Source organism: Pelophylax lessonae (genome assembly GCF_965119305.1).
Source record: "Pelophylax lessonae genome assembly, chromosome: 12".
NCBI lineage: Eukaryota > Metazoa > Chordata > Amphibia > Anura > Ranidae > Pelophylax > Pelophylax lessonae.
In genome coordinates this window covers 210,561,073-210,585,674 of record NC_138779.1, presented here as the reverse complement: position 1 = coordinate 210,585,674, position 24,602 = coordinate 210,561,073, and the positions used below count along the sequence as shown (strand labels likewise).

The 24,602-nt window shown below is 44.1% G+C and overlaps 1 protein-coding gene across 4 annotated transcripts in view; it reads left to right on the top strand.

Moving 5' to 3' along the window:
• LOC309568112 (dual specificity tyrosine-phosphorylation-regulated kinase 1B-like) overlaps positions 1–6,101 on the top strand; it is a 156,646-nt gene extending 150,545 nt beyond the window's left edge. For all 4 annotated transcript variants that reach the window (XM_082273712.1, XM_082273711.1, XM_082273710.1 and 1 more), the window contains 2 exons: positions 1,853–1,956; positions 5,344–6,101. In XM_082273712.1, the coding sequence (XP_082129838.1) occupies positions 1,853–1,956; positions 5,344–5,856 (617 nt within the window). In that variant the 3' untranslated portion in view covers positions 5,857–6,101. The remainder of the gene's footprint in view (positions 1–1,852; positions 1,957–5,343) is intronic.
• The last annotated feature ends 18,501 nt before the right edge of the window (positions 6,102–24,602 follow it).

Genomic DNA, 24,602 nt, shown 5'->3' with positions numbered 1-24,602 from the left:
GGCTTTCTAATTGAAGGTCTGCTTTTAGAAGCCTTAGGCTGGCCCATACATTATACAATTTTTTTCTATAAAAAACAAGTGAATAAATTTATACACTTGTTTTTAATAGATATTTTGGATATTGTAGCTGCAGTATATATAGTAGTGAGGTGCTGCGGTTGGTGGTACACAACACTAATTTTCACCAGTTGTTTTGCATAAGCGCTGAGTGAGTAAGCGATAGGTTCTAATTTTTAGTCCCTCTGTACTTGCTCCTTTTCTTAAATTATTTTCTATAGTTTTCCTTTAGATTTGCCAAAACTGTATAATGAGGTCAAACCTAAACACGTTCAATTCATATGCAATCAGGCAGGCCCTCTTCACTACATAGTTGAAGGTAAATCTAAAGGAAATTAAATAAGAAAATTGTATAATGTATGGCCAGCCTTACTATATACAGTAAACCCCCCTCCATTGCGGGGGTTACGTTCCGGACCCAGCCGCGAAAAGTGAAATTCCGCAAAATAGAAAAACCCTATTAAAATGCATTGTAGGCGTGTTTTTTTACTGTCACTGTACGTGTAAAAGCATTTTAAGGTCTTTAAACACACTTTTAAAACAATAGAAACTCATTTAAACACATAAAATATACTAAGAGACAAGAGCTATGGAAAACACAAAAATATTTCATTTTTAATGATTTATATAGTAAAATAACATTACAAAAAAAAACGCGAATTACCGGGACCGCAAAAACTGAACCGCGATGGAGCGGGAGATTACTGTACTGTGTAGCAGCTCTGCTGATTCTTCATTTTGTGCGGTTCCATGGTTGGTTTTACATTACATACGGATAGCTAAGAACCAAACAACTGAGAGAAAATTGTATATGGTTTTTATTTTTATTTGTATATACCTTTTTTTTTTTTAAAGGCTAATCATAAATACACTAGCTAGCAAGAAGGCCTCTTTCACACGGAGCGGACCGTATTTCGAACCGCTCCGGCACTTTTTTTTTATGGACACGGATGACACTTGTCATCCGGTCCGTATGTCCACATATCATCCCATCCGTTTGCGGATGATATACGGACATAATGTATGGGATTGCGGATGTCAGCGGATGACACCGCTGACATCCGATTTTGCGTCATTTCCGTTTTTTAAACAGAAGAAAAATAGGGTTCCGTTCCAAAAAATGGAACAGAACTGAAAGGACGCAAATCGGATGTCAGCTGATGGTCATCCGCTGACATCCGCAATCCCATTGACATTCATTATGTCCGTATATCACCCGCAAACGGATGGGGTGATATACGGACATACGGAACGCCCGTGTGAAAGAGGCCTAACTGAGTTTTTGCTGCTGTCTTTGTTTAGTCTAAACATGGTATCCAGGTATAGTTCCTGATATTGATACTCAGGGTCAACTGACATATTGGGGGAGATTTAATGCAATTGGTGCAGCCAGAGTCTGGTGTATCTGTGCATAGTAACCAATCAGCTTCTAGCTTTTATTGTCAAAGCCTAGTTGAGCAAGATGACTTCAGAAGCTCATTGGTTACGATGTACAGATACACCACGCATTCTGTGTGCAACAGTTTTAGTAAATCTGCCCCATTAAGTAAATTTCTCTACTTTGTTTCCCAAGAATCCGATTCTATACCTCCATAGTTTTGTTCCTGTATTCCAAATTTGGAACTGCTGGTCTAGGAGTTTTTTTTTTTTTTTAATCCAGTCTTTTTTGCAATTGCGGAGTGATTGATTACATGTTCTGTGATGGCTTTAATTCCATTTTCCTAATTAAAGAGGCATATGATGTTTTGTCTTTTATGTAACACTTTGACCAATGCATATTCTGCTTTGCTTGCAGGAGGATCCAGCGGCTCTTCTAATGATAATCGCAATTACCGGTACAGCAACAGATACTATAATAGTGCAGTTGCCCACACAGATTATGAAATGCAGAGTCCACAGGTGAGTGTGTCAGTTTTGGCAGTATTCCTGTATTCGTTTTACTTGGAGGATGAATACTGTTTCCTACTAAAAAAGCATGGTTTAGTCTTAGGCCTTATGAACACTGCTGCTGGTAAACGGAAGTTAAGGAGCAGTTGGCTGTTTTTTCAGCAGCCCCTGAACTCCCCTCTGTTATCTTATCTGTCCATGTACACTGAGACTGTAGGAACTTTTTTCAAAGTTGCCATGACATGAGTTGCGGCTATTTATACAGTTCCATTGCCAGCAACGAGGTCCGACTTGTCATGCGATTTGGAACTGTTAATTCGCTTTATAAATCCCACTGGTGTGAATGAGGGCTTGAGGTCATACATACATACATACATACATACATTTACTTTAATCATTGCTGTAGTTTAATGTTTTTTTTTTTTTTTTTTTTCTTTTGGATATGGTAAAAGTAAATCTTGGCTGTGTGTGTGTGTTTTTTTTTCTTTTCCCCCTTTTTTTTCCTCTTTGGATAACTACTCTTAAAATAGTTGAAATAATGATTTTTATGATCTGATAAATGTAGATTTTGACCAAACAGATGTGTGTGTTTTATTTATTTATATATATATATATATATATATACAGTATATATATATATATATATATATATATATATATATATAGTTATATATTTTTTCCTTTCCTTCATTGACGGACACAGCTTAAGAATCATCTTGACTATAGGCATTCCGTTTTTTTTCTGCCTAGTCAGGAGTAGTTTCTTGCTGGGATCTCTGGTCCTAGCATTTTTTTCCTTTTTAAACTTTTTTATTTTCCTCTTATTTTCTGTTCCTGTGAGAACTACAATCAACTTCTTGACTGGGTGACAGACTGGATATTCTAGATCCTTATGATCTCCCCAGTCCAGCCAATGAGAGGGTACTTAAGGGTCTCTGATCTGGTGGCTTCGCTCTTCGACATGGAAAGTCTTTCCATCCTTCCCCTGTACTGGACGGTGGTCACCACGGATGCCAGCCTATCCGGGTGGGGAGGTGTTTTGGGCACGGATTGTGCTGGGGGGGAGGGGTCTAGACTTTGTCTGGTCTATTGGACAGTTCGTCTTCAGGGGTGTCCGGTATGGATTCAGTCAGACAATGCCACGGCCGTGTCATATGTCAATCACCAAGGGGGCACAAAAAGTGTCCTTGTGACTCAAGAAGTAGCCTGCATTCTAAGGTGGGCGGAACATTTCATTCCAGCTCTTTGCCATGCATCCTCGGGGGGTGGAAAATTGGCAGGCAGATTACGTCAGTCAACAGGCCTTAGACCATGGGGAGTAGCCTCTTCATCCAGAGGTGTTTCACCAGTTGTGTCTCCGGTGGGAAACTCCGAGGTGGACGTGTTGGCCTCTCGTCTCAACAAGAAGGTGCAGAGATTCATGGCAAGGTCTCAAGATCCTCTAGCCAACCCCATGGATGCACTGGTGGCACCTTGGGCCAGTACCATCTGATAATATGCTTTTCCCCCTCTCAAACTTCTGCCGTGACTTCTATGGAGGATCAAGGCAGAAGAAATTTCGCTCATCCTTGTGGCCCTAGACTGACTTTGCGGTGTTGGTATGCTGATCCTAGTAGCCGATGTACCTTGCCGACTCCCTCTCAGAGAAGACCTGTTGGCCGAAGGGCTGATCTTCCATCCTGCTTTACAGTCGCTGGATTTAACGGCTAGGCTGTTGAAAGCCAGGTGCTGAAGAGTAGGGGGTTGTCGGACTCGGTGATTCCCACGCTGTTAAAGGCTAGGAAATCTACCTCTGGGAAGATTTATCATCGCGTTTGGAAAGCATACATTGCTTGGTGTGAGTCTCGGGGGGTTTTTCCCTGTTCCTTTCCGGTGGCTCGCATTTTGGCGTTCCTCCAAAGAGGTGTGGAACATCGCCTGGCCCTGGGGAACCATCAAGGGTCAGGTTTCGGCCTTGGCGATTTTCTTTCAATGTCCTTTGGCTAGGTATTCCTTGGTTCGCACCTTTGTTCAAGGGGGTTTGCCACTTAGCTCCACCTGTGCGGTCTCCGTTGCCTCTGTGGGATCTCAATTTGGTACTCTCGGTTCCTCGGAAACTGCCTTTTGAAAATATTCGCGAGATTCCTCTGCTTGCATTTACTTCCAAGCGCAGGGTGTCCGAGCTGGCAGCCTTGTCTTGTCCACCTTCTCTGGTGGTTCACAGAGATAAAGTGGTGCTTCGCCTTGTCATTCGTTCCTTCCTAAGGTCTCTGGTTTCCATCTGAATGAAGACCTTGTGTTGCCTTCCCTGTGCCTTGCATTCTCTGAGTGTGGTTCGGAAGATCAGGATGTACCTGGTGGCAACTAAGTAGTTTAGGATATGAGACTCACTTTTTGTTCTTAAGGATGGACCTCGCAAAGGGTTGGCCACATCTGCCGTGACCATTTCCAGATGGATCAGCCAGTAGGGTCAGGTACCTACTTTCCCTGTTAAAGCGGTAGTATACTCGAGAGAAGAAAAAAAAAGAACCCTGCAAGACAAAGGCATAATGAGCTAGTATGCATCGCATACTAGCTCATTATGAAATACTTACCTTAAAACGAAGCCCCAACACGGACCCCCGGACACCGCTGTGGGAGCAGACCTGATCCCTCTGCGTCTCTTCCGGGTTCGGCGGCTCCGGCGCTGTGAGTGGCCGGAGCCGCAATGACGTCACTCCCGCGCATGCGCGCGGGGGATTAACTTTCCAGCAACTTCCCGGCAAGGAACTCTGAAGGTCCAGCGGACCTTCAGAGCGCATACGCCGCTAGAGTCAGCGGCTGCATGCAGTGCAAATATCTCCTGCAGGTTTAGGAGATATTAATTGTACCTACAGGTAAGCCTTAGTATAGGCTTACCTGTAGGTAAGTCACAAAAATCGGTATACTACCGCTTTAAGGTGCATTCTACGCGGGCGCTTCGTGCTTCCTGGGCCTTCCGCCATCAGGCGTCAGTGATGAAGCAAGACGGCCATCTGGTCGTCTGTGCACACTTTCACAAGATTCTACAAAAATATGTTGTCATCTGCCGGATGCTGCTTTTGGCCCCATAGGCGTGGTAAAGCTTTTTCCTGCATAGTGTCCTACTCCTGTAGGGGGCAGCATAACCCAATGGTCAAGAAGATTCTTGAGCTGTGTTCGTCAATGAACATCAGAGAAAAGGATTTTCCGGTAAGACAAAAATCCAATTTTTTTGTGTGTCCATATAATTCAGTGTTTGTTCTGTGCGGTACATTTGTCCATATACAGGTATAGTGTTAAGACATAAAAGGAGTATGATCCTGTACCTGGTAGAAGCAGGGAGATTGTACCCTAATGCAAAGCATCATATGTAACTACACCTGCTGATCCTCTGTTTTTCTGACTTTGTTCTTCCAACAGACTCACTCGCAGCAGCAGATAAGACTGTGGGCAGGCGGAGATGTCCCCATCACCAACAGCGACTCGTACCCTCAGATCTTACCTCACAAGCCCACTCCCAGTCAGCCGCAGCATTTTCACGGAAGCGAACCACATCACCCTCACCCGCTGTACCATCATGTCAACCGGCCTCACTACCACCGGCAGCTCATCACCTCCTCCTCTCCGCAAATCCCCGAATCCATGGAGCTCAGCTTGGGACACAGACACCCCCAGTCTTCCTCTTCATTGCACCCACACCACCCTAGCTTAGACTGCAGTCCTTTTGGCTCCTCAAACTTACACTTAGGGGTTTCTGCTTTTCGGACTAGAACAGTCAGCGGGCATAACGACTCCAGCGTGCCTCTGAATTATCCCTACTCTAGCAACACATCCAGCATGGTCGGACCACCTCATATCCGAAACAGGACGGAAAGTGAAGAAAGTGCGATGTTAGGCGTTTGTGTCCCTCAGAGTACAGCAGCAAGCTCTTGATGTTTCTTTCATGTAAAATTAAAGCCATACCAATAATAGAAAAAAAAAAAAACAAAAAACAACAAAAAAACAAAAACGAAATACTGAATTCGGAGGAGGGCTTGACAGGCTGCAGGGTGGGGTTGTGGAAAAAAAAAAAAAAGGGTGAGCTGGCTTTTATCACAACCATCAAAAAAAAAAAAAGTTGTCAAGGTGTAGCTGTTAATGTGAATTGTTTATTTATTAAAAAATAAAAATCACTACGAGGGGAGTGTGAAGTGTGTGTTGACCCATGAGAAGCAGTTTTAACAGACTTCAAATTGGACTGCTCTGTTTTTTTTATTTTTTTTATTTTTATTTTTCTTTATTTTTTTTTTTCTTTTCTTTTCTTTTTTGTTTTTATTTTATTTTATTTTTTTATTGCTTTTTTGACACACTGGTAGAAGTTTAACCTGTGCAAAGACTTCAAGACATTTCCAATGCTTCCATTTCTATCACCAACTTTTTCCTTCTTCAGAAAGAAGCAGGACGAATCCAGACTTTCTTTGCACGTCAGTGAACTCGTTTACAGGCCAAAACATCACTCTGCAAAACACTGTCTGTGCCACTTGCCCTATGCTGCCATCTTAACCATTCATCCAGATCTCCTGTGTTCACCCCCCAACCCCTCTCTCCCCTCCCCACTCCAGGCCCCCCCCCCTCCCCTCCCTGATTTATACCAACTTTTGCTAGGGTGCAATTAACGCACTTCACTGGAATTATCTTGGCTGCTAACTCCACTCTCTCAACTGGAATTGCTGCTAAAACTCTTTTAACAGTTTGCTTTCTAAAAATGAAAAAAGAAAAAAAAACAAAAAAAAAAAACTAAAGGTTCCCATGTCTTTTATTTATAACTTCTTACTCAGTCTGTTTTAGCTGTATCAGGAAGGAATTTTAGGAGCATTTTTTAATTTTTTTTTTTTTTTATTCTAATTCATATTGCAGAAGTTCAGTTTTCTTGCCCCTCCCACTCCCTTTTTTTCCATATTTCTTTGGTCATCTTTTCAGTTCAGTCCAATCTTTGATTTTTAATTTTTTTTTCCCAATTCCCGCTCCTATTGTTTTTTTTTCTTTACACTACAAATTTGATCCCCCCCCCCGTCTTTATTTTGCCGCTTCTTTTGTTTGGTGCGACCAGCACACTTTTCATGGGTTGTAAAATTTCTAAGCCCTTGCTTCAGTATTAAAACTTTACAGTGCTATGTGCTGTAACAGTAGGGTTTTCTATTTTATTTTCATTTTTTTAATTTTTCAAGAAAAAAAAAAAAAAACAAAATGTAAAGATTAAACTGTCCTTTTCATATCTCTGTGGATAGTAAAGTACTGTTTTATTATTTTAACTTTTTTTTTTTGTTTTGTTTTTTTTTTTTTTTTCTTTTTTAATTTATTGTACCAAAGATGGTATTGAGGTTTCACTTTGAAGAGGAAAAAAAAAAATTAAGAAAACTCAGACATGTAAAATGATTGTCTTTTTAAATGTTTCCTTTCTTCTGTTCTTGCGTGTTTAATTGGGCTTACAATTCTGAATCATGTGTAGTTGCTGTTGGACTCCAAGGCCTTTCACATTCATGTTTGTTTCAAGTATTGTGGGTGATTTGGAGGATCCTAAAAAAATAAAGGACTAGCCAGCTACGTATCAAGCGGTCAGTCTGATTGTGTCGCCACACTCTTATGAGCATCTGTGACAGCAACGCGGTGCCCCAGCTGTATAGTTGTAAAATCAAATTGCTTTTTGGGAACGGGATGTGTTTTTGTAAATGTGCAAATCTTTGATTCCATCTGATGGTAACAAATAATTTAAGTAAAAGTGCAGCTATGCAATGGACGTTCAATTATTGACATGTTTTTAACAGTATAGATGTTTTAAAACCAGCCCTTACTGACCTTTGTAGCTACAGATACTGTGGATAAATTCAGTGTTAAAATTTAAAACAGTACCTCATTGTTTAATTCCAGCAGCTTAGCTTAATCGGTTTCCCCCTCCCAGCAGTGACTTGGTTTCCTGCCTTTTCTATGGATTTGTGGTTACTACACTTATAACCACAGGTCACCCCAACAGCAACTTGCCTGTAGCCTCATGGGTTGTCTATACCATGGCAATCCAAAATATTGGATGCAGTTGCACAGCAAAGCGGAAGGAGCAGAGTCTGAGACCTGTCTTAACTTCACTGCTTCTCGTGTGAACTTTTGAGGATGAATTGGTCTACTTATCCTCCTAGCTACGGAGGTCAATGAGGAATTGTTTAGCCTCATGGGTTGTCTATACCATGGCAATTCAAAATATTGAATGCAGTTGCACAGCAAAGCGGAAGGAGCAGAGTCTGAGACCTGTCTTCACTTCACTGCTTCTCGTGTGAACTTTTGAGGATGAATTGGTCTACTTATCCTCCTAGCTACGGAGGTCAATGAGGAATTGTTTTAAAATGCATTTACAGTTAGGAATATTACCGTATTTGAAAGTCTGTATCATCGCCCCATTTTTACTTTAAAGGCTTAGTCCACCAAAGACTGATATTTCAGAGATGGGTGGGTGCCAGTGGGTCAGATCACCCCTCTGTATTTACGCCTTAGGACACCAGAGCTTGTCCCTTTTTACAGTTCCTAAGTTTATTCCTTCAGCTCTATCTTCTCCTTCAAATCAACAGTGTGATTAAAACTGGTCGAAAAAACCGCCCCAACCAACCAGGGACTTAATGCTAGAACAATTTGAGGGACAGGTGGGGCGGTACTAAAATTATGAAATTTTGAGATAGGACACGTGGGTGATTTAACTCAATGGCATCAATTCAAAACTAAATTTTAGTGTTTGTGGATGTAATGGCACAGGGTATTCTTCACTGCATGACCAAAGACCGCTGGACCTCTTAAATGACTCCGGTCTTTCTGACAAATGTGCCTTGACAGGGCAAGTTCTTGGAACTCACAAAATTATATCTGACCCTTCAGCCTCTCTAGCGGGTCATCTTTTTGTTGCAAGTGTCGTAGTCTGTCACGGTAAGAGTAGCAGTGATATTTGGTTGTGCAGTTACCTGTACAAAAACAGCCTGTGACTTCAAGGTTAAAGTGTACCTGTTGCTTATAATCCTGTGGAGACAGTTTTGGGCTTGACCAAACAAAAATGCCTTTGTCCCCCATCTGGGCAAAAATATTCCTAAGATTGCCATTGGCCTGTTAAGAAGTGTGCTTTGTTTCCCGTTTTGTGGGATCTTGGTGCTTTTTGAAGTCTAATTTTTTGCAGTTGGGTAGCAACTTAAGTCTCTGTTCCTCACTTCAGTGAAAGTTGTGTACAGAATTTCCTGAGGTCTTTATAGATGTTCCCTCCTAGGCCCCTACAGATACTTTCTTTCCAGGCACATGGAAATGTTCTCAGCATAGGCCTGTACAGTTGTCTTACCCCCCTGGCACAAAGAAATGTCCTCTGCCTAGGCTCGTACAGTTGTCTTACCCCCTCACACCCCGGAACATAGAAATGTCCCCTCCCTAGGCCCATAGAGACATTCCTCCTAGGCACATAGAAATGCCTACTGCCTAGGCTTGTACAGTTGTCTCCTCCCTAGGCCCCTAGAGACATTCCTCCTAGGCACATAGAAATGCCCTACTGCCTAGGCTTGTACAGTTGTCTCCTCCCTAGGCCCATAGAGACATTTCTCCTAGGCACATAGAAATGCCTACTGCCTAGGCTTGTACAGTTGTCTCCTCCCTAGGCCCATAGAGACATTTCTCCTAGGCACATAGCAATGCCTACTGCCTAGGCTTGTACAGTTGTCTCCTCCCTAGGTCCATAGAGACATTTCTCCTAGGCACATAGAAATGCCTACTGCCTAGGCTTGTACAGTTGTCTCCTCCCTAGGCACATAGAGACATTCCCCCTAGGAATGCCTACTGCCTAGTATTGTACAGTTGTCTCCTCCCTAGGTCCATAGAGACATTTCTCCTAGGCACATAGAAATGCCTACTGCCTAGGCTTGTACAGTTGTCTCCTCCCTAGGCCCATAGAGACATTCCCCCTAGGCACATAGCAATGCCTACTGCCTAGGCTCGTACAGTTGTCTCCTCCCTAAGCCCATAGAGACACTCCCCCTAGGCACATAGAAATGCCTACTGCCTAGGCTCGTACAGTTGTCTCCTCCCTAGGCCCATAGTGATGTGCTTCCTAGGCAGATAGAAATGCTCTTTGCCTAGGCCTGTACAGTTGTCTCAACCCTAGGCCCGTAGAGACTTTCATCCTAGGCTCGTACAGTTGTCCCCTCCCTTGGCTCATGGAGACATTCTTTCTAGGCACATATAAATGCCCTCTGCCTAGGCCCGTATAGTTTTTCCCTCCCTAGGCCCATAGAGATGTTCTTCCTAGGCACTTAGAAATGCTCTCTGACTAGGTCTGTACAGTTGTCTCTTCCCTAGGCCAATAGTTTTCTCATTAGGTCCATAAAGTAATAGACAAGCCATTGCAGAGAAGACTCAGCTGGTTTGCTACACTGGAGGATATACTTGGTACTGGCTCCATCCCCCTCAAAGAGGAGCTCTGCTCGGTTTTTAAAAAAATTAAGTCAGCAGCTACAAATACTGTAGCTAATGACTTTTAATATACAGACACCAGCCCAGGGATCCAATTTTGTCTTCTCCTGGGCTGGTTCTTCGGGTCGCTGGTGCCACCATCTTGATTGCTTACCTACTGTGTGAGGTTAACAGCGTTGAATATTTTTAATGCTCCCGCAGCCTCCTGTGTCCTTTGACCTGTCCCAGGAGGTTGCAGTTGGGAGGAAGGGCCAAACTTCTGCTGCTCTTCTCGCTTAGGTGAGCAGAAGTGGGAGTGGGTTCCGGTCACATATGGGCACCCGCTCATAGGAGGGGGGAATACATGCAGAGGGGGGGGGGGGAGATCAAGGGAACTTCTCTTCTCCGGTGGTGGTCTGCTTTAAGGAACCTCAAATTTTTAAAATTGTAATGTATTTATATCGTATATAATGAACCCAAAGTGAGTTATGGGTTTTATTTTTATATTAAGTAACTAGAAATGTCATCTTTAGTTACTATATATGTGTATATCATGTGTATATCTAGTAGAGCTGCACGATTAATCGTAACAGAATCGAGATCGCGATTCACTCCCCCTGACGATCTTAACATGACACTTGCTCGATTCTTTACATAGCTATGAGGGAGCAGCTATCAAAAAAAAAAAAAAAAGAGCCTCCCGCAAAAGCCTATCAGCATTAGTCTCCCACTGAACTGTAAACACAAATGATTACATTGTATCTTTTCTTTCCCTCTGCCGGAGGAAGGAAGTTTAACCTCTTAAAGACTAAACCTTTTCCCTACACTTGTTGCTTGCAAGTTAAATCAGTTTATTTTTCCTAGAAAAGTAGTTAGAACCCCCCAAACATTTATATATTTTTTTTTTTAGCAGAGACCCTGCAGAATAAAATGGTGATTGTTGTAAAATTTTATGTCACACTGTATTTGCCCAGCAGTCTTTCAAACGCAATTAATACACTTTAATGAATAAAAAAAATAAAACAAAACCGTAAAGTTATCCCAATTTTTTTTAGAATGTAAAATATGTTACACAGAGAATCGTGATCTTTATTCCAAGCAAAAAAATCGTGATTCTCATTTTGGCCAGAATCGTGCAGCTCTAATATCTAGTGACTCGAGCTTTTTAAAACAAATTCTGTGGAGTGTTAGGTTGGCCATAAGTTCTATAATTAATTTCCTTTAGATTTTTACCTTCAATTTTGTAGTGCAAGGGCCTGCTTGATTGCATACAAATTAAGTGTTGAGGCTTGACCCTTATATGGTTTTGGTAAATCTTAAGGAAAATTGCATAATGTTTGGGCCAGCCTTACATTAAACGGCCTGAAATCTTTCTACGGTAAAGGTTATGCTCCACACATTGTCTCTTCTGTTTTAAATGACAGGTACACTTTAACCCAATTATGTGCTTAGCTATATGGGCATTTCCAAACCACGTGTGCCAGACCTCAAAGGACTCTTATGTATCGTCTGGTGTATGCTGTTTTTTTTTTTTTTCTTTGCTTCTGTATCGGAGTTGAATCATGTTAATGTACATTAATTCTAGTAAAGGCAGTTTTCTTAAAGCCTCCAATTTTAACTATTTAACAGAGTGACATTTTCTAGGCTTTAAGGCTTTTGTGTGTTCCATATCTATTGTGCTTTCCACCTCTGGACTGGCCTGAAGAGCAGTCAACTACGCAACCAGTTTTATCTACAGGGTCTTTTCGGATTGTAAAAAAAGAAATTGGTTGAACCCAACATAAAGGACTTTGGGGTTTTTTTTTTGTTTTTGTTTTTTTCATGAAAGTCTTTAAATTTCTTTTGTTTCCCACCAAAGTACAGAAAAAAAGCTATATGGTATTGAATTCTAGTGGAGAAAAAAAAAGACCTTTGGTTGTTTCCTCAACCCTCCTTTATTTTTTATTTTTTTCTTCTGAAATGTCTGTTATATGACGCAAGTCCCTACTGTTAAGTACAGAGCAGGTTTGTGCTGCACAAGAGATTAATAAATAAGGCTTCTTTGGACTTCTGCACTTTGCAACTAAACTTATTCTAGTGGTGTGTGTTCGAGTCTCTTGCAGTACTCTAATGCTGGACCTTTTCATTATACTACCTGGGGGTGTCTTTGCCATTTTGTCAATAAACGCAGAGCCGGAACGGTCGCTGGATGTTCGCAAACTTTTCGTTTTCCTGAACCCACAGACCCAAGATTACGAAATTTTGCTTTTTAAACGGTAAGAATATATCGCGGGGTGTGACATCAAAGTGACTTACCTGGCCAGTTGTTTTTGCTGATCTACATTTGAACGGCTTTTTGTGAAGTTCTCTCTCACACTTGTGATGTTCACTCTAACAAAACAAGGATTTGTCAAGAGAACTGTGTAAAAAAAAAAAAAAAAGGGACACCTTCATTGAAGCTTGTATATAATGTATGTTTAAAACATAAAATTTAAGGATGATAAAGTTATCTTTTCTATAGAACATGCTGCTCTAGAATTGTTCTTGTTGGGGTATAATTATCGTTTTAATGAAGTTAAGTTGACTGCAATTGATTTTTGTCTCTGAATGGACAACCATGTGCCCTAAAGACTCCATTCACACTTGTGCAACTTCAAAAATTGTGACATTTACATTGCGACTTTGACCAATGATAACATACATGGTGTGACACAATTCCTTTTCCTGCCGCAGTGATGGGTTGGGGTTAGGTTAGGGTTAAGGTTGATTTTGATCAGTTGATTTTTAAAATTGATTTTGTCTCTGAATGGACAACCATGTGCCCTAAAGACTCCATTCACACTTGTGCAACTTCAAAATTGTGAAATTTACAGTGCAACTTCGGCTTGGACCAATGATAACATACATGGTGTGACACAATTCCTTTTCCTGCCGCAGTGATGGTTGGGGTTAGGTTAGGGTGAAGGTTGAAGCTCATTTCTCTTGCAGAAGGGACACCAGGAACAGATGGATGGACAATTTGCTCGGGAGGGGCTTCTCTGCAGAAGGGATGGACTGGGACGGGTCAAAAACCAGGCTTTACAAAGTTGCACATATATCATGCAGGTACAACTTTCATGCAACTTGAGGGTTTACATTGAAGTCTATGACCCTCAGGTCACATGAAAGTCAGACCAAAGTAGTGCAGGAACTATGTCGCACAGATATGAACAGTACTCATTGGGAAACATGGGGTGCGACTTGTCATGGGATTTTGGGGTCCAAACTCACATGACAAGTCGCACAAGTGTGAATGGGGCCTAAAGCTATTTTTTTAGAACCCCTGCCATATTTTTTCTGCTGTGTAATAGGTCCGAGAGAACCAAATGAAAAATCTTTCACTTCTTACATCTCAGCTTGGGTGAATGCCCTTTCCTGAGGAGGGTTACATAATCTTTACATAATCTATGAAAATCCATGCCCAGCGCCCCTATTTTTGGAAGTTATTGTTGTCTTAACCCTCTTAGAAGATTCAGTCCTGGTGACAATAGGCGGGATGAATAGAGTGAGATTCAGTTCTGGTGACAATAGGCGGGATGAATAGAGTGAAAGTAAAGTTCTAAATTGGAAGTTGTCGCCATAACTAGAATTGAGAAATCTTTCAATGGGTGTCCTTGTTCTGGTGCCAACTATTAGGGAGGTTCTTCTCACTTCCTACTGTCTACAGAAGTAGTGAATCGAAATCTACCCAATGGAACCGAGATGGTAAAAAAAAAAAGAAAAATCCCCGCTAGATTTAGATCTCCAGTCTATCCAATACAAGTTCTCTCTTTAGTTGTGCTTTTTGCCTAACTCATCTGGTCTAAAACAACCCCCACCCTCCTCTGCCCAAATTATTGTAGGAATCTTTAGCGCCTCCTACCAAAGTCATTATCATGGCCACCCTGTGGAATAGATCCCCCACAGAAGACTAAGGAAGGAAAGATTTTGCTTGGGGGCTCTGAACATTACTACATCCCATGATCCACTGAATCCGGTATGGAGGGGAGGATGCTTTAAATGTGGTGAAGAGGAAATTACTTATCCTTGTCACCTTTTTAAATTATTTTTATTAGATTCATTTATGAAAATTTTTCACAATTCGCTATTTAAAATTGAATTCCAGGAATTCTGCTACTTTGTAAAAACTCCAGGCAATACCATAAGTCTAATGAGGTGCCTGCCACCTTGTAGACTTATCACTAGTAACATCTGACAGGTTTTTTGTGCTCTAGGACGATAACTTCTGGAGCTCTGATGCTGCTTATTGTGGTCTTAGTTCCTTCGAGAGCAGAGTCAGCAAAACTGCTATGCCTGCCTCTTCCGCCCTCCTTCTTCCCATTCACAGAAGCCTTTGTATTGTGAACTCACAAATTACAAAGGCTTCTGTCAATAGGCTGCAGAGAGGGGTGGGCATAGCTGCTCCTGTGTTCTTCTCTATGCGCAGCTAGAGTGTATCCTCCGAGTGCAATAAGCCTGTCACATATAAATAGTAGAGAAGATGCATGTCACCTTCAGGACTTCTCTTATATTTATATGTGACAGGCTTATTGCACTCGGAGGATACACTTTAGCTGTGCATAGAGAAGAACACAACTCGTAGTGTGCATGCACTGTTTGCGAAGTTGTTGAATTCCTGCAATTCAGTGTTAAGAACTTTTCACAGAAATGGCCTGAATCTTGGTTTAGGCTCCATTTACACTTATGTAGTTTGCTTTCGAGCATCTCTGCTATGCTTTTTGCTGCAATTTGCATCTTTATGCGTTTTTTTTTTTTTTGCAAATTTGTTGGGCAGATTAAAAAATGCAAATTGCAGTAAAAACACACTACATGCTTTTCTGCTGCTTCTCCTTTGAAGTTTATTGAAGCAAAAAAAAAAAAAAAAAAATCATTTTTGCATTTAAAAAAAAGTAACTGACAAAAATGCATTGACAAAAGTGCATTGATGTGAACGTGTTCCATAGAAACCCATGTTAAAAATGTCCTGCATTTTTGCAAAAAGCATGAAAAAAAAAAATGGATTTTTGTAAGAACTTACCGTAAAATCCTTTTCTCTTAAGCTCATTGACAGACGTAGTCTTCTTGATTCTCAAGAGCTGGGTTATGTTGTCTCCGCAGGAGTAGGACTAGGCAGAAAGACAAAACGTTCTGGCTCCACCTTAGGGGCAGTCCCTGAGGGTATATCCTCCCTCTCTCTGCTACAGGGAATCAGTTCTGTTTAAAGCAGTACAGAGAATTTAACCCAACCCAACTCAATGATAGAGGGGCGGGTACTACGTCTGTCAATGAGCTTAAGAGAAAAGGATTTTACGGTAAGTTCTTACAAAAATCCATTTTTCTCTATCGCTCATTGACAGACGTAGTCTTCTTGATTCTCAAGAGCTGGGACATCCAGAAGCAGTGCCACAAATGAGGGGTGGGATTGACAAAATCAAATCCAATCTAGAAGGCCCAACCGGTGCCAAACTAGAAGTTTTAAAGGCTCATTATAAACAAAGAATGAGACTAAAGAAAAATTTTCCAACGGAAAAAACCCTCGAGGTAGACCACTGGTCTCCTCAAATTGCGGCCTGCAAAACCTTGCGGCCAAACGAGGCATCAGACGATGCCATTACATCAACTTTATAATGTTTAGAAAAGGTATGCACCGACGACCAGGTAGCCGCCTTGCACACCTGGACCACTGACGCCTGATGGCGAAAGGCCCATGACGCACTAAGTGTCCGAGTGGAGTGCGCCTTAACAGGGAACGGGGGCTCCCGACCCTTAATAGAATAAGCCTGCACTACCGTCTGTCTGATCCATCTGGAAATGGTCGCGGCAGATGCAGGCAACCCCTTTTTGGGTCCATCTGGGATCACAAAAAGTGAATCCGTCTTGCGAAACGAGTCTGTCGTTTTCAAGTATACCCTGATTGCCCGGACCACATCCAAGGAGTGTAAAGCAAACTCCCGAGGATGACTGGGCTTAGGACACAGGGAAGGTAATACAATTTCTTCATTCAGATGAAATTCTGAAACCACTTTTGGTAGGAAGGATGGATTCGGACGAAGAACCACCTTATCTCTATGAACCACCAGATATGGTGAACGACAAGATAATGCGGCCAGTTCTGACACCCTGGGTGCAGAAGTAATAGCCACCAAGAAGGCCACCTTCTGGGACAACGTGGGTAGAGGAATCTCCCTAATATCTTCAAAGGGAGGTTTCTGAAGAACCGACAACACTAAATTAAGATCCCAGGGGGGTAACGGCGCGTGCACTGGCGGAGCCAGATGTCGCACCCCCTGGATGAAATTCCGCACCAAGGAATGAGTAGCCAAAGGCTTCTGAAAGAAGATGGCTAATGCTGAGACCTGACCCTTGATAGTACTCAAGGCCAGTTTCTGCTCAACCCCTTGTTGCAGAAAAGCCAATATTCGACTAATCGAATAAGACCGAGGACGGAACCCCAAAGGTTCACACCACTGATTCCCTGTAGCAGAGAGAGGGAGGATATACCCTCAGGGACTGCCCCTAAGGTGGAGCCAGAACGTTTTGTCTTTCTGCCTAGTCCTACTCCTGCGGAGACAACATAACCCAGCTCTTGAGAATCAAGAAGACTACGTCTGTCAATGAGCGATAGAGAAAACATATTGGTGTGAAAGGAGCCTGGTAACCTTTCATTCTGGTGTGTCTGAGGGTGCCAGCTGGAGGGACTGATTCTCTGTGCTTCCTTGACACAAAAAAAAAAGAAAACACTTGGCACACAATGCAGTATAGATTCAGGAGCATATCCTTAAAATTGCCTGGGCACTCACAAGGAGATCACCTTCTCCAATAAACCTCGCTTAGAGGTGGCTGCTGTTGTTTAGAGGTGGCTTTGTCTGGTTCCATTCCTGACAAAGATACACTAGATTGTCAAAAGTTTTGGGACACCTGCCTTTACACGCACATGAACTTTAATGGCATTCCAGTCAAGTCTGTAGGGTTCAATATTGAGTTGGCCCACCCTTTGCACCTATAACGGCTTCAACTCTTTTGGGAAGGCTGTCCACAAGGTTTAGGAGTGTGTCTATGGGAGTCTTTGTCCATTCTTCTAGTAGCCCATTTGTGAGGTCAGGCACTGATTTTGTAGAGAAGGCCTGGCTCTCCAAGTCTCTGCTCCAATTCATCCCAAAGGGGTTCTATCGGGTTGAGGTCAGGACTCTGTACAGGCCAGTAAAGTTCCTTTCCTCCCAAACTCACTCATCCATGTCTTTAGGGACTTTGTGCACTGGTCCATATCATTTGGTGCAGGGGGGGATTATGGTGTGGCATTGTTTTTCAGGGGTTGGGCCTGGCCCCTTAGTTCTAGTGCAAGGAACTCTTTAGGTGTCAGTATACCGAGACATATTTTGGACAATTTCATGCTCCCAACTTTGTGGGAACAGTTTGAGGATGGCCCCTGCCTGTTCAAACATGACTTCACACCAGTTCACAAAGCAAGGTCTTTAAAGACATGGATGAGCTAGTTTGGGGTGGAGGAACTTGACTGGCCTGCACAGAGTCCTGACCTCAACCCGATCGAACACCTTTGGGATGAATTAGAGCGGAGACTGCGAGCCAGGCTTTCTTGTCCAACATCAGAGCCTGACCTCACAAATGCACTTCTAGAAGAATGGTCAAACATTCCCATAGACACACTCCTAAACCTTGTGGACAGCCTTCCCAGAAGAGTTGAAGCTGTTATAGCTGCAAAGGGTGGGCCAACTCAATATTGAACCCTACGGACTAAGAATGGGATGCCATTAAAGTTCATGTGCGTGTAAAGGCAGGTGTCCCAATACTTTTGACAAAGTGTGTATAGCTCTCTGGTTCTCTGCAATGGGGTTAAAGTGTCATGATGTGGCACTTACCTTTATTCTACCCAACCACACATCAACTGGGGATTGTGGGTCCTGTATATTTTAATGTAGCTAGCCAGAATTATTAGTCCTGTAGATGTGCACTGGTAACTGGCTGGCTGCAATACCATTGGCAGGAAATTGAATTGTTGTTGTAGGACTTGAAGCTTGCAATTGCCTCAAATATAAAGCATAGATTAGTCTTTGGAATAAAACTTATCTTTGAGCACGTTTCAAAGCAGTTTTACGCTGTTTCACACACATGTTCTTCTGATCTGTCGCTTTATGCCCACATTGTAGATGTCTACCTTTTTTGTTAAAGTTTTTAAAAGCAAGCATACCATCAAGACGGGACGTTTTTTTGTTGCTGCCCATGCTGATAAAGTGTGTGCTGCTGAGGAGGTCAGAAGGAGCTGCTGGAGCACCATGAGATTGACACTCATGGAAGTGTCGGTTTCTGCATAGGCTTCTAAAATTATGTGGAATGTGAGTGGACTTCAGCAGCAGTAAAGGTATGTCCTGGCTAATTTTACAGGTATGCCAGGTTGTAGACCAGGGCAATAAAGGTATTTGATTCATTGGGGTAGATCTAGGAAAACTGGAGAGTGCAAAATCTGGTGAAGCGGTGCTGCATGACAGCAACTTTGTTTTTTAAAAAGTGCCAGAATTGTAAAAAAAAAAAAAAAAATTTTATATATGTAGATACCCCAGGGTGCTCCTATCATTTTATATATATATATATATATATATATATATATATATATATATATATATATATATATATATATATATATATATATATATAATATATTGAAACAAAGGAACATGCTGGTGTTGAAGGGGGTGCACAAGCTGCAATAAATCTGCAGAATGGAGGTAAAGGGATTATTTAGCTGTGCAGGATAAGGTAGGTGATATGGTTTTTATACAGGTCACATTGAGATTGCATATGTAGGAGAGGAGGGGACATTAAAGGCTTAAACAAAAAAAAAAGTCAGTGTAACTGAAACAATGAATACAGTTGATCCATCCATTCATTCTTTCCCCATTTACAGCCACTGGATTTTCTCATTCCCCTTTGAGGAGGAATAAACTGTACCATGTGAACACTGTGATGAATAATCACAGTGATCACATGGTACCCAGCCCTAAGGATCTGCTGCTGATGCCTATTTCTTTCATTCATTGACAGACACAGCTCCTGATTCTTCTTGACCATTGGGTTATACTTGCCACTGTACCCCCCCTCCACAGGAGTAGGACACTAGGCAGGAAAAAGCTTGACTACCCCTATGGGCAGTCCCAGGGGGTATACACCCACTCTCAGCTATAGGCACCCTGCCTAGTCAGGAGTAAAGACCTAGTTCCTTGCTGGGTTTTGTGGTCCTGGCGATATTTTTTTTTTTTGATGGAATTTTTTCCTATCTTTGCTATTTTGTTCTTGTTAGAATCTACATTCATTTGCCAGACTGGGCGACAGACTGGATAATCTAGATCCAGAGGGTCCCCCAGTCTGGCCAGAGAGCGCACGCAGGCCTCAGCTCTGTGCTAGCTCGGCCGCGACATAGCCCCACCAGACAGTGCGGCTAGCCTGCGAGTTAAACATCTCGCGAGGGCGCATACAACCTAGCCGTGGCCTGAGTCGCAGCTTCCCCTGGCCGACAGCCACCCACGTTCCAATTGAGCAGTGGTCTGTCCGGAGCAGTGCCCCCTCTGTTCCTGGAATGGTAAGTAGCTGCCCCTTTTAACTCCTGGAGGGTTTTGGGGTGGATGTGAGCCCCTTCGTGGGACCCCTGGGTTCCCCTCCTTTCCCCCCAGCCCCTCTAAACTTGTGGTGGTCACTGCGGGTCTTTCGCCCCCCCCCCCCCCCCCCGCGGTGAGCTTATGAGCTGGCTTTTGCCACATGCTCTAATGGGAGGCTTGGTGGAGTTGCTGCTGACTAGGTTTTTCCTGATGTGCAACAGGGGATTAAGCAGGGTTCCCTGCCACCCTGGGGGTAGGTGACTAGGGCATGGATGTCCTCTGGGCAGCTGTTGGGCTGGGGGAGCGGATGGTTTAGTATCCACGGGTCCGCACCTCACGTGACTGGATCCGGCCATAAATTTAGGCCGCGGCTTTGCGGCCTACTGGTCGGAAACTATATGGGGCGGCCCCTGTGAGGGTGGCTGAAGCCACTGCCTCCCGTTTGAGCATCTGCCCGCCCTTCCGCTGCCCCTGGATTGTTGGCTTCGCTGGAGCTCGCATCTAGGTGGCTGGGCGCCCACAAATATTTAGGCTGTGGCTTGCGGTCTACTAGGTTGCCTCCGTTGGTGTGGCGGCCCCAGTGAGTTTGGCTGAAGCCCCCCACTCTTCCTTTGGCCGGACTGGGATACATGCACTTGCAGCTTGGCCTCCACGAAAATGTAGGCCGTGGGCTGCTAGGCCATGCGGTCAGCTTGGCGTGTCCCTTGGAAGGGGTGGCACTGTGAGGAGTGGTTCATTTTTTGATGACAGCCTTGACGCCATTGTGTGGGGCATCTGCCCCTTTTTAGCGCTGCTGGGCAATCGGTACCCTGCATGCGCGTCATAGCAGGCGGCTTATGCTGGCCTCTATGAAGGGACTCAGAGGGCGACCTCGTCCCCTTTTTGCGGGGTTCCAGTAGGTGGTCCATTGATGGGCCCTCGGTCGGCATCCCCTTTGTGGGATCGCAGTCAGCGGCCCTCCCCTGATTGTTACATCAGATCCTGAAATTGTTTCGGCCACCGCGGACTTGAGTCACCCTGCTGGGTCTGTGTCCATGCACCCTGAGTGCTCAGATAGCGAGGATTGTTCCTCTGCTCCTCTAGCCGCGCATGAAAAGGCGCTGGTAGATGCACTGTTTGTGTCGCTGCGTGAAATTGTAAAAGTGGAGGTTGCGGCTGATGCTGCGTCAGAGGCACCGGTCCCTTTTTCGGCACCCACAGGCCCTCCAAAGCTGCAAGGGTGTTCCCCTTTCCGCTTGCTTTGACAACATTGTCTCAAAACAGTGGGGTTGTCCAAAACGCAGTGGTTCCGAAGTGTTTTTGCTTTGCAGTATCCTTATGAGGATGAACTGCTTAAAAGGTGGATGGTCCCACCTGTAGAGGACTCAATGGTTTCCAGGTTGAATAAAGCTACCTTTGTTCTGGTTGAGGAGTCCCCGGCCTTTACAGATCCAGCTGATAGGAGACTCTGGCCTGCCAGGTGTTTACTGTGGCTGGTTCTGCACTTAGGCCAGTATTTACTATTGTCCTGGTGTCGCAAACTCTGAGTGGGCTAAACTTTTATGCCTGGACCTGGAGGGGAAACATCTTCCCCCTGTCTTGTGGAACTGGCGTATCAGTTGACCCAGGGGTACAGTTTATCTGTGGGGTTTCTTTGGATGCTGCTCTTTTGATTTCTAGGCTGTCTGTATCCGCAGTGGCCCTTCGGCGTATTGTATCTGGCTGTAATGCAGGTCTTCGGACCAGACTTCTAAGAAGGCCTTATCTGATCTTTCCCTTGTAGGGAAATGCCTGTTTGGAGCTTCCTTGGCTGACCTCGTTAAGGGTCTCACAGGGGGGAAGAGTACCCTTCTTCTGCCGGCCACCAAGGGCAAGGAGCCCTGTCATTCTCCACTGCTCATGAGGTTTTTTTTTTCGTGCCTTAGGGTCTCAAGACAAGGGATCAAAAGTCAGGGCCTCCACTGGAGGTTCCAAGAGGATCTGGTCTGGCAAGCCACGAGCGGGCTCTTCCACACCTGCGGACAAGACTGCCTCTGTATTAAGGGGCGCCCTCACCCGTATCTGGGGTGGGGGGGGACACATCTTCGCTGGTTTTCGGATCCATGGACCCCTGGTACAGGACGAGTGGGTCCAGGAAGTTATTTGGCCAGGCTACAAGATCGAGTTTGGTCTTATCCTCCGAAAAGGTTCTTCCAACTTGCACTTGTCCCCAGATCGCTTACAGGGTCTCTTTGGGGCAGTGCAAGACTTGTTACTTTAAGAGGTGATTGATTCGGTCCCGACTTCTGAAAAATTTTCAGGACTTTTTACTCAAACCTCTTTGCGGTTCTCAGGAAGGAAGGCAAGATCCGTCCAATTCTGGACCTCATGCCGCTAAACTGCTATGTGCAGGTACAGAAATTCCACATGAAGTACATTCGCACTGTAGTGGCGTCCCTACTTCAGGGGGTTTTCTTCTTGCTTATAACGATATCAAGGATGCCTACCCGCACATTCTAATATGTGCCAGTCACCAGCGCTTCCTTGGTTTTGCCGTGGGCGAGGAGCAGTATCAGTTTGTGGCGTTGACTTTTGGTCTCACCTCCGCTCCTCCTGGCTTCACAAAAGTGTTGGCCCCAGTGCTGGCATTGTTTGAGTCAGTGGGGGATTGCTGCACTGGGGTACCTGGGCGATCTTTTGCGAGCAGTCTCCGACTGCTCTGATGGACATCTGGAGATTACTTTGCGATCTCTGAGGGAGTTCAGTTGGATTCTGAACCTTCAGAAGTCTGCTTTTGGTTCTGTCCTAAAAAATTGGATTATCTGGCTGCCGATTCGTTTCAGTCCTCTTGAATTCCTGCCACGACTCCTGTGCAGGATCGAGGCAGAAAGGATTCCAGACTGGCCTCCCCGGTCTTAGTACGCTAATCTGGTACGGCTGGTCGCTGATGCTCCTTGGGGGACTTCCACTCAGGGGGAATCTGCTGTCACAAGGACCAATCTTCCATCCTGCTTTACAGTCGCTGGCTTTGACGGCTTGTCTGTTGAATGCCAGGTGCTGAAGGATTAGAGGTTTATCTGAGTCAGTGATTCCTACACTGTTGAAAGCTAGGAAATCTATTTCTAGGAAAATCTACTGTTGTATGTGGAAGACCTACATTGCGTGGCGTGAGTCTCTTGGGGTTCAGCCTCGCTCCTTCTCGGTGGATCGAATCTTAACTTTCCTTTACCGGGAGGGTTAAACAGTAATTGGCCTTGAGTACCGTCAAGGGCCAGGTATCGGCTTTGGCTGTTTTTTTTTTTTTTTTCTCCAACGCCCTTGAGCCACACACTCCCTGGTGTGCAGCTTTCTTCAGGGTGTCTGACCTTTGGTTCCTTCAGTGTGGGCTCCGTTGCTGCCCTGGGGTCCTAATTTGGTGCTTTCAGCTCTACAGAAGCCTCCCTCTGAAAATATTCAGGAGCTTTTTCTGCTTTCGCTGTCCCAGAAGGTGGCTTTTTTTGGTAGTTTTCACCTCTGCGCGTAGGGTGTTGGAGCTGGCAGCGTTATCCAGTCGTTCACATTATGGTGATTCGCAAGGATAAGGTGGTGCTTTGCCCCTGTCTGTCATTCTCTCCTAAGGTGGTCTCTGACTTTCATTTGAATGAAGACATTGTGTTGCCTTCCCTGTGTCCCAGGCCTAAACATCCGAAGGAAATTGCCTTGCATGCCTTGGATGTGGTCTGGGCAAATTAGGGTGTACCTGGCAGCTACTGAGTCTTTTAGGTAGTCAGACTCTCTATTGTGCTCACAAAGTGTTGTCCGCTTCCTCTGCGACCATTTCCAGATGGATCAGACAGATGGTGGTTCAGGCCTATTCCACCTAGAGTCATGTTCCTCCTTTCCCTGTCAAGGCGCACTGTATTAGTGTATGTAGTGCCTCCTGGGCTTTGTCATCATGTGTCACTGACGCAGAATTGCAAGGCGGCCACCTGGTAGTCGGTGCACACTATTACAAATTTTTTTTCTATAAAGTGAATGTGTTGGCATGTGCGGATGCTTTCGGCCGCAAGGTTTTGCAGGCTGCTGTTTAGAGGAGCTGGTCCTCTTTAAGGAGGGAATTGTTTTTCAGGTGAGCTTTGGTTAGCCTGAGAAATTTTTTTTCTGATGTTTTTCCCACCCCTCATGTTTAACACTTCTTTGGGACGTCTCAATAGTTGGGAAGAATCGGGAGCTGTGCCCGTCAAACGAATAAGAAAATTGGATTTTTTTACTTACTGTAAAATCCATTTCTCTGATGTTCCTTGACTGACACCGCACCCACCCCTCTGTGGAGTTGGCTTTCTTCTGACATTGCTTGTAACAAAACGGAGTGCCTTTAGCTGAGAGGGGGTGTATACCCTCTGGGACTGCTCATATGCGTAGTCAAGCTTTTACCTGCCTAGTGTCCTACTCCTGTAGGGGTTAGTATAACCAGGCGCTGTGTCAGTCACTGAACACTAGAGAAATGGATTTTACAGTAAGTCAAAAAATCCCATTTTATTGGCACTGGATAAATATAGGGCAATCTGATCTACAGTTTTAGGATGTACCATGGGAGAAAAGATGTTAAAAACAGCCCTCTTCTTGATAGTTGAATTTACATTTTCTGCATGTGCAATTCATCTTCAAAGATCACAACATAGATTTTCAGTC